At 41.7% G+C, this 10,390-nt stretch overlaps 1 protein-coding gene across 1 annotated transcript in view; it reads left to right on the top strand.

Annotated features, from left to right (window-relative positions):
* DEPTOR (DEP domain containing MTOR interacting protein) overlaps positions 1-9,503 on the top strand; it is a 185,524-nt gene extending 176,021 nt beyond the window's left edge. Inside the window, exon 9 of the mRNA XM_023224703.1 lies at positions 8,141-9,503. Within this exon, the coding sequence (XP_023080471.1) occupies positions 8,141-8,269 (129 nt within the window). The 3' untranslated portion in view covers positions 8,270-9,503. The remainder of the gene's footprint in view (positions 1-8,140) is intronic.
* The last annotated feature ends 887 nt before the right edge of the window (positions 9,504-10,390 follow it).

Here is a 10,390-nt window from a genome sequence, read left to right on the forward strand (position 1 = left end):
TCTGCCAGGACTGGCGCAGGGAGAGGAATTGGAGGCAAGATTATTTAGTGAGTTTGGCTTACTATCAGGAGGAAGGCTGAAGTTCAGCCTAGGTATTTATCCCAACCTGATCACACCCTGAAATGTGCTGAGTCCTGCCTCCTGCTTCCTGTTAACTCTTACAAGGCTAAGTTTGGTTCTTATAACATTTTTTTTTTAATTCTTCAAACAGGGTCTCACTCTGTTGCCCAGGCTGGGGTGCAGTGGCACCATCTCGGCTCACTACAACCTCTGCCTCTTGGGTTCAAGCAATTCTTGGGTCTCAGCCTCCAGAGTAGCTGGGATTGCAGGCGTGCACCACCACGTCCAGCTGATTTTTGTATTTTTGCTAGAGATAGGGTTTCACCATGTTGGCCAGGCTGGTCTTGAACTCCTGACCTCAGGTGATTCACCCACCTCGGCCTCCCAAAGTGTTGGGATTACAGGCGTGAGCCACCACGCCCAGTGGTTCTTAGAACTTTCCTCCACTGCCCACTTGCTTGGAGACATTACTTACCAAAGCTTCATATTACTTGTGAAAATTTTGTTCTTCCTTTTCATTAGAGAATTTGCTCTTTATCCCTTCATTTGAAAGTGAAGGTACTACCTCCTTGTGGGAGATGAGTTACAGAGCAGTTATATGAGCTCATGATTGATCCTGTTTCCAAGAACTAGGGAAATGCAATCCCATCTTTGAAAACAGATCCGATAAAGATAATTATAAGGGGGAAAAAAAAAGTATCACAACCTTACTTGAACTCTTGTTACCACCAGTGGGTGGCACCTAAGTCACCCCACCTCAAGTAGAAGGCCTCCTAAGGTGGCCCCCTGCCATTCAGAGGTAGTCACGCGTTCTGTGTGTTTGTGCCTATGTGCTTTTGAATACAGAGGAGAAATAATTTCCCTCAGGCTGAGTGCTTCCTGTGGTTACTCATAATGTGTGTTGATTTTCAACACATAGTGTACCATAGATGTTAATTGAAAATTCATTATAACTGAATATGTTTCATAGTAATACCTACATTTCTAGATTGTTTTGTACATTTTTGCTAATAGGACATGGGAATTGCTGGAACCACAGCAGTTGTTCAGACCACTTAGGGAGAGATGACATCTTTCCTAACAGCCTAAATCTATTTTTATTTTATTTTTTATTTTTGAAACCGAGTTTCGCTCTTGTTGCCCAGGCTGTAGTGCAATGACACTATCTTGGCTCACTGCAACTTCTGCCTCCCAGGTTCAAGCCATTCTCCTGCCTCAGCGTCCCAAGCATCTGGGATTACAGGCATGCACCACCATGCCTGGCTAATTTTTGTATTTTTAGTAGACACAGGGTTTCACCATGTTAGGTCAAGCTGGTCTCGAGCTCCTGACCTCAGATGATCCACCTATCTTGGCCTCCCAAAGTGCTGAGATTACAGGTGAGAGCCACTGTGCCCAGAGTATTTTTTATTTTTATTTTTAAAATTTATTTTATTTTATGTTATCGAGGCAGAGGGTCACTCTGTTGCTCAGGCTGGAGTACAGTGGTGCAATCTTGGCTCACTGCAAACTCTGCCTCCCAGGTTCCAAGTGATTCTCCTGCCTCAGCCTCCCGAGTAGCTGGGATTACAGGTGTCCACCACCATGCTTGGCTAATTTTTGTATTTTTAGTGGAGACTGGGTTTCACCATGTTGGCGAGGCTGGTCTAGAACTCTTTTTTTTTTTTTTTTTTTTTTTTTTTCTGTAGGTAATTGGGGAACAGGTGATGTTTGGTTACATAAGTAAGTTCTTTAGTGGTGATTTGTGAGATTTTGGTGCACCCAACACCCGTGGTCTCGAACCCCTGACCTCAAGTGATCCGCCTGCCTCAGCCTTTCAAAATGCTGGGTTTACAGGCATGAGCCACCGTGACTGGCCCTAACAGCCTAAATCTAAAATTACTACCTTGAATATTAACATGATAAATATTTTGAAGGCATTGGTTTTTGCCTTATTCAAGGAAAAAGTTTGAAATAAGTATCTAAGTTTACATATTATTCAGAGTTTTTTAGTGACACAAAAAGCAACCCAAAACCTTAATTGAATAAAAAGCTTCTTAAGAAGCTGAAAGAAGCTAAACATCAACACCGTAAGATATTTGAGTGGACCTAGGGACTGATTAACAGTTAAAGAGAAGAAACGTTTGTCATCCACTGTTCTGTGCATGCCTGAGAACTTGCCTATACATATTGTACTTTATAAATATTGTACTTCATGCAGAGCTGTGGAGTGTGGAGGTCAGATTCCAGATGCAGCAGTTAGTCATGTGACCTTGAGCAAATAATTTAACCTCTCTGACATTTAGTTTGTTTATAAAGATTGCATTGGGGGCCAGGCATGGTAGCTCACGCCTGTAATCCCAGCACTTTAGGAGGCTGAGATGGGTGGATCACCTGAGGTCAGGAGTTCAAGACCAGCCTGGCCCACGTGGTGAAACCCTGTCTGTCTCTACTAAAAATACAAAAATTAGCTGGGCGTGGTGGTGTGTGCCTGTAATCCCAGCTACTTGGGAGACTGAGGCATGAGAATCATTTGAACCCAGGTGTAGGAGGTTGCAGTGAGCCAAAATCCTGTCGCTGCACTCCTGCCTGGGAGACAGAGCAAGACTCTGTCTTAAAAAGAAAGACTGCATTGAGGATGGTGGGTTGCCAGTGACAGAAATCAGCTAACCTAACAAAAAAGAAAAAAAAAGAAATTGCTTAGAAAGATATTAAGTATGTAAAACAAACAAAGACAGATCCAGAGAACCAGGCAGATCCAGAAAACCAAGCTTTTTTTTTTTTTTTTTTTTTTGAGGTGGGATTTGCTCTTGTTGCAACCTCCACCTCCCAGGTTCAAGCGATTCTCCTGCCTCAGCCTCCCAAGTATCTGGAATTACAGGCATGCGCCACCATACCCAGCTAATTTTTTGTACTTAGTAGAGATGGGGTTTCACCATGTTGGTCAGGCTGGTCTTGAACTCCTGACCTCAGGTGATCCACCCCCTCAGCCTCCCAAGGTGCTACAGTCATGAGCCACCGTGCCTAACCTGGAGAACCAAGCTTGATAAACGACAGGAACCAAGGCAGATTTGGGGACCCAAATACCAGAGCAAATGAACTTTCCTGTGTTATTCAGCTCCACAGTCAGTGGTCCAGGAGACAGAGTATGATTGGCCAAGCTTGGGGTCAGATGACCCTGTGAATAGGGGGAGGGCAGGGCATGTTGGTTGACATTCCTATCCATACTACCCACAGCAGAGGAAAGGTGATACCTGAAAAGGATATCAAGTCAATTGTAGTGAAATGAAGCTGGATAACCAAAAACTAATAGATGTCACCATATGACTTTTAGGGCAGTTTTTATTAAGTGTGTAAAGTACTTGGATTGGCACTTGAGAAATAATAGATTTTTCAACATATGACTGAATCGATTGAGAGGTTGCCTGCTATTTTGAAAAGGATCCTGCCTGTGATACTCTGCCTCCTAAACTAAATTGTAAGCTTCATGAAGGCAAAGATGCTGGTATTTATTAGGTTGGTGCAAACGTAACTTGTAATTGCTTTTGCACCTACCTAATAAATCTTTATTTAAGTTCTCCACACACTAGTTGGTATAAGATGTTGTGGGCTTTTTCTCCAGAACACCTGTGACAGAGGGTCTTCACCTGATAATCTATACCCCTAGAGATGTGCTCAGGTGGCAGCACAAATAAGGAGGTTTGTGGGAAATGAGCATTTCACGGTGTGCTTGCTCTGATCCCACTCTTGACGGACTGCTCTGTACAGCATGTGGGAATGCAAGGGAGTGAGACTGTCTTTATGCCTAGGGTAGCCTTAAAGCAGACTTACTTCATGAAAGACTGCATTCGTCACAAACTTTGGCATTTGAGAAATGTGTGTGTACATGCACTTACACAACAAAAACAAGAAATGACCATTTTCTGTTTTTCTTTTTATTTTTTTATTTTAGGCAGGATCTCACTTTGTCACTCTGGCTGGAATGCAGTGGCATGATCTTGGTTCACTGCAGCTTCAACATCCTGGGTTCAAGCAATACTCTTGCCTCAGTCCCCCAAGTAGCTGGGACTACTGGTGGGTGCCACCACACCTGGCTAATTTTTTTATTTTTACTTTTTGTAGAAACAGAGTTTCGCCATGTTGCCTAGGCTGGTCTCGAACTCCTGAGCTTGAGTGATCCGCCTGCCTTGGCCTCCCAAAGTGCTAGGATTGCAGACGTGGGCCACTGCGTGTGCCCGGCCTGTTTTTCTAAAGTTAAATTCAGTTGAAGTGACCATCACCAAGCTTCATGACAAGTTCAATGTCAGATCATTTTGGTGTCCCTTGGCTGTGTCCTTCCCACTTGAGATCATGTGCACCACACCCCACCACAGCCACCATCCCAGGGCTTATAGGCAGTCCAGTGAAATGAACCCTGACCAGTATTAGTGACTGGTGCCACTGGCCCTTGGCCAAACAGCCCTGCTGACTGCCCTTTTCCTACCCTTGAACACCTGGGTAAAGGTCCTGCGCAGAGGTTACCTGGTACTCATCCTCCCACACATACAGCCTTGACGATCCTAGCTTCTGAGGCCTCTAAGAGCTCCTCAGTCAAGAGGTACACAGGACCCCGTCTTGAACCAAACCAGCCTCTCCCTTCTGTCTACAAGGATCTACCCACTGTTGGCATCAGGGCCCTCTTCCCTTCAATGTTTGTTGTTTTGTTTTGTTTCATAATTTAAGAGCTTTATGGAGATATAGTTCACATACCATGCAATTTTTCCATGTAAACTGTAGAATTCAGTAGTTTTTAATATATTCACAGAGTTATGTCACTATTACAGCAATTTTAGAGCGTTTTTATCACCCCTAAAAGAAACCCCGTACCCATTACCAACCACTTCCATGCCCCACCCCACCACCCCTGCTCCCAACCCTAAGAAATCAAAAATCTCTTTGCTGTCTCTGTGGATTTGCCTATTCTGGATATTTCATATAAATGGGCTCTTACACTCTATGGTCTATTCTGATTGGCATCTTTTACTTAGCCTAATGTTTTCAGGGCTCACCCATGTTGTAGCATGTTGTATGTTCCACTTTATGGCTGAATAATATTCCACTGTACGGATATACTGAATTATATTTCTCCTTTCTTTCTTTTTTTTTTTTTTTTTTGAGACGGAGCCTTGCTCTGTCGCCCAGGCTGGCTCCACCTCCCGGGTTCACACTATTCTCCTGCCTCAGCCTCCGGAGTAGCTGGGACTACAGGCGCTCACCACCTCGCCCGGCTAGTTTTTTTGTATTTTTAGTAGAGACGGGGTTTCACCGTGTTAACCAGGATGGTCTTGATCTCCTGACCTCGTGATCTGCCCGTCTCGGCCTCCCAAAGTGCTGGGATTACAGGCTTGAGCCACCGCGCCCGGCCTATATTTCTCCTTTCATCTGTCTTTTAAAATTTTTTTAAACATATATATATATATGTTTTTCTATATGTTTTTAAAAACATGTTTTTTAACATATATATGTTAAAAACATATATATAACTATATATATAAAACTATATATTCTATATTTTTATGCAAAGATTTTCTAAATTTTAATTTTTGAAATGAAGTTTCACTGTTGTTGCCCAGGCTGGAGTGCAATGGTGTGATCTCGGCTCACTACAACCTCCACTTCTCGGGTTCAAACAATTCTCCTGCCTCAGCCTTCCAAGTAGCTGGGATTACAGGCACCCGCCACCATGCCCAGCCAATTTTTTTGTATTTTTAGTAGAGATGGGGTTTCACCATGTTGACCAGGCTGATCCACCTCAGGTGATCCACATGCCTCGGCCTCCCAAAGTGCTGGGATTACAGGCATGAGCTACCGCGCCTGGCAGATTTTCTAAATTTTAAATGCTGGTCAATTAAAACAAACACAGTGTGCGACAGAGGACGCAAAATTGTGGTTAAGACTAAATGCTGAGGCCAGGTGCGGTAACTGACATCTATAATCCCAGCACTTTGGGAGGCCAAGGTGGGAGGATCACCAGAGGTCAAGAGTTCAAGACCAGCCTGGCCAACATGGCAAAAGCCTATCTCTACCAAAAACACAAAAAATTAGGGTGGTGGCACACACCTGTAATCCCAGCTACTCGAGAGGCTGAGGTGGGAGGATGGCTTGAGCCTGGGAGATGGAGGAGATCGTGCCACAGCATTCCAGCCTGGGCAACAGAGTGAGACTCCATCTCAAAAAAAAAAGAAAAAAGAGTAAATGCTGAATGTGATCCCTGAGTGATGCGGAGACATGGCTAATCTCAGGGAGTCTGCAAAGGGTCAGCTGGAGGGGGCACTCACCTGGCAACACCTGCCCTCTTATTTGGCAGTGCAAAAAGGCTATTCATCTTTTTGGAGAAGGAAATCCCTGTTATCTATGGAAAAGACAAGGGATTTGAAAGGCCCAAGTCTAGAGTCTAAAGCTCTGGATTGGGAAGGAGGTGAAATTCTTCCATTCTTTGGCTCATGAGTCTGCTGCAGCAGAAAAAAAACAAAGCCCAGGCTGATGCCTACATCAAATTCCTGCTAAATTGTCTTGCAAATTACTGTGGCCTAGTTCAGGATAGATTGTGACCTGCTAGCGTGACCTTGATTATGACTGTGACCTCCACCATGGTTGAAAACTGCTCATTTTGTATAAGATGTGCCCTGAGGCCGGGCGCGGTGGCTCAAGCCTGTAATCCCAGCACTTTGGGAGGTAGAGGTGGGCGGATCACTTGAGGTCAAGAGATCGAGACCATCCTGGCCAACACATTGAAACCCGTTGGTGAAACCCATCTCTACTGAAAATACAAAAAGTAACCAGGCGTGGTGGCGGGCACCTGTAATCCCAGCTACTCTGGAGACTGAGGCAGGAGAATTGCTTGATCCGAGGAAGTGGAGGTTGCAGTGAGCCGAGATCGTGCCACTGCACTGCTGCCTAGGCAACAGAGCGAGACTCTGTCTCAAAAAAAAAAAAAAAAAAAGATGTGCCCTGAATCCGTGAAGACAAATTTGTGGAACCAAGAAAAGAGAAACAGTAATAGTGTGTGATCTTATGTGGAGAAGACACCCTCGTCATGTAGGTTGGGGAGTGGAAAGTATCTAAGTTTATGACAGCAACAGCAAGTGTTTATTGAGTAAATAAGCAGTCTCTGTACTACTGCCCGCTTTTCATTTTGTTTTGCCTGTGACCATGAAGAAAGTGGGTATTTTTTAAAAGGAAAGAAATTAATAGAACTCAGCATCGGTGTAGTGCTTGGTATTTGCAAAGAGGTTTCAAATGCATTATCTAGTCTGAGCCTGTGAGAATAGGCGTTTTTACCTGTTTTACAAATGAGGCATTTATATCATTGAGACATAGAAGAGGAGAAATTGCTTGATTAAGGTATTCCACCAAAAGGACCTATAACTTAAATCTGTATCTTTGATTCTAAGTACCCCATCTTTTCCACAGTAACAGAGCTTTCCAATACTCTCTCCAGTACTCTCCAATTTTGTTGTATCTAAGTAAAAAGTATAGATATTTTTGAACTTAATACCATGTTTAAGTTTATATTGATATTCCCCACATAGAAAACAATAAAAGGAAATGATGGTTCCCAAGGTGTTTTGGTATTTTTTACATTCTTTGGTTGAGTCTCAACACCAATAATTTATAATTGGGAGCAAGTGTGCCTGTGAATTACTGCAAGTAGAAACTCTCTATATGTCGTTAATTCTTACAACAGTCTTACAAGGTAGGTATTACTCTTATTATTATTATTAATTCCTATTTTAGGGTTGAGGGAAATAAAGCTCAGAAATTTAAATGCCTAGCTAAAGCTAGTACGTTTCTGAGTTAGGATTTAAGCCCAATTTTGTAAAACACTAAGATTATTTTTATTATTATTATTATTATTATTATTATTATTATTATTATTATTATGCTGCCTTCCAGAAAACGTGTAGCTCCTTGGAAATTATTGAATTGGAGTCGTCAGCTGGATACATTTGGATATTTTAAGAATGAAGTTACCTGCTTAGGACTACACACTGTCTTTATTAAAGCTTTGTGCAAAACCAGGTGCTACAGTAGATGCTCTTTCTTTGCATCTTTCCTTTAGGTCTGTCAGTTTGTCGTCTCTGTCAATGGGCTTAACGTCCTGCACGTAGACTACCGGACCGTGAGCAATCTGATTCTGACGGGCCCACGGACAATTGTCATGGAAGTCATGGAGGAGTTAGAGTGCTGAGCTCCTGGGCCTCCCAGCCCTCCAGCGGCCTGTGGGTGATTGAAGCCAGAATGACACAAAGCAATGCAATGACAAGATTTCCATGCAAATGGATGGTTTTGGACATACGAATCTTCTCCGCACATACATGTCTAAAGTTGAGTTTTATACACTGAATGTGGAAGAACCGGGTATCATATCATTTTTAAAAAATGTCAGTGTAGAAAACATTTGGGAAACCGTTTTCGTACGTGACAGAACTGCCTTACTAGATTTCTATTTGTAGTTCTCATTCATTGTTTTGTATCTTAGTTTGCAGAAAGGTGTTGAAATGCTTCTCTAGCCGGAACAGCGGCATGCTAAAGTCCCCTTCCTCAGAGTCAATAGAGTAGTTGTTAAAGGTTTTAAATTGTACTTTCTCCAAAATTAGCATGCAACTATTTAATAGGGAATCTAGATTTCACCAAGATTCAAATCAAAGCAACATTTAAAGGAATAAGACCTGCTCACTAGCATTTTCAAGGGGGTTCTAAAGCATTCAAGTGCTTAAAAGCCATAAAAAATGACTTCTTAATTCCTTCCTTTAGTGTCAACTTTTAAGTTAATACAGGTTTCAATTGTGGCATTAGCAAAAAAAAAAAAAAAAAAAAAGGAACAAAAAAAAAAACTTTGTGATGCTGTGGGTGGGGTAGTTAGGGAGAGACTACATAAAATTGGGTGCCCCTATTTTCTTTCTGATCCTAAATCATTTTGTTTTATAAATCAGCTATAGCATCTTTCTAGAATTAATCCTGAATATGTTGAATGTTAAAATAGAGAAGTTTGTACATACACATAATTAAAAATCAACCCTTCTGGCAAGAGTTCACTTTGAAGGTGTCTGTTTTTAAAGGAAGTCTAAAACTTTGCTGATATGTGATAAAACTTGAACTCTAAGTTGCCTCCTTAGCCTGAATTTTTACTAGCTTTCTAGGGTAACATATTCTAAGGACATGACATGCTGCTTATTTGGGGGGATTATTTTTCACCAAAATGATCATCTTGTGTTGTAACTTTTCAGCTCATTTGTATATATGCATGTTTTCATTTTTGGTCTAGAAAATAGTGCGTTTTGGGGCTTGGTGTGCAGAGGAAATTCCTCAAAGTGCCAAATTAGGGAGTCAGGGAATAGTAAATTCTTCATTCCAAATAATGGATCTGAATGATGAGGTTAATTTTTTATCAGGCATTAACAAAATAAAATATGAGAATTGTACCACAGTCATTTTTTTCATTATGTTATCATAATGTATAGGTACTGGCGGAATGGACCTACCATGCTAAATGTGTTATATATATATATTTCCGGTAATCCAACTTTTCTGATTTGTAGCTTTAGTCGAGAATAGGATTTTGGAGTGACAGAGAATGTCTTAACAGTAATACTGTTGATACACATTTGAGAAATACTGTCACCTCTGTGTGGGTGTGCGTTTGTACGGTATGGCAGACTCTGTGCATTTAATACATATGATATCCTTTAACTCTCATTACAACCTTGCAAGGTAAATATTAACATCCACATTTTTCAGATGTGGAAGCTAAGTCTGAGCAAGTTTTAAAATGGTCTCTAAATTCACACAGCTGCAGGAACTACTAAGTGAAATAGACTGACTGTAAACACAGTTTAACGCTAAATCCCGTGTTACTCCCCTCAACTTTTCCTCATTTAAGGACCTTATATTGAGGGTTTATTCTGAGCCAGGCTCTGTGCTAAGACTTTACGCCATTTGTCCTTATTGACCTATGAAGTCAATACGGTCATTATCTCCATTTTACAAATGAGGAAACTGACTTGTAAAGTGGTTAGTCATATGCCCAAGGCCACAAAACTAATAAAGTGGGAAACTTTACCACTGGCTTAAAAAAAATTTTATAGCATCTTTAAAAGATGAGTCTTAAATGCTTTCTGTGCTCAGGTATTCATTAAGTGACAAAAGAAGAAGGAACACCTTTCGAGAAATGGTATCTCCTTTTGAGAAATGGTATCTTCTTCTTGCCTAGTTTACCCATTATCTTGGACCCTGGCATAATAGAACTTCCCTTTACCCAACACTAAGCACCAGAGAAGCATCTCTCTGTATCTATTGCACACAAATCTCC

Source organism: Piliocolobus tephrosceles, chromosome 7 (assembly GCF_002776525.5).
Source record: "Piliocolobus tephrosceles isolate RC106 chromosome 7, ASM277652v3, whole genome shotgun sequence".
In the NCBI taxonomy this organism is placed as follows: Eukaryota; Metazoa; Chordata; class Mammalia; order Primates; family Cercopithecidae; genus Piliocolobus; species Piliocolobus tephrosceles.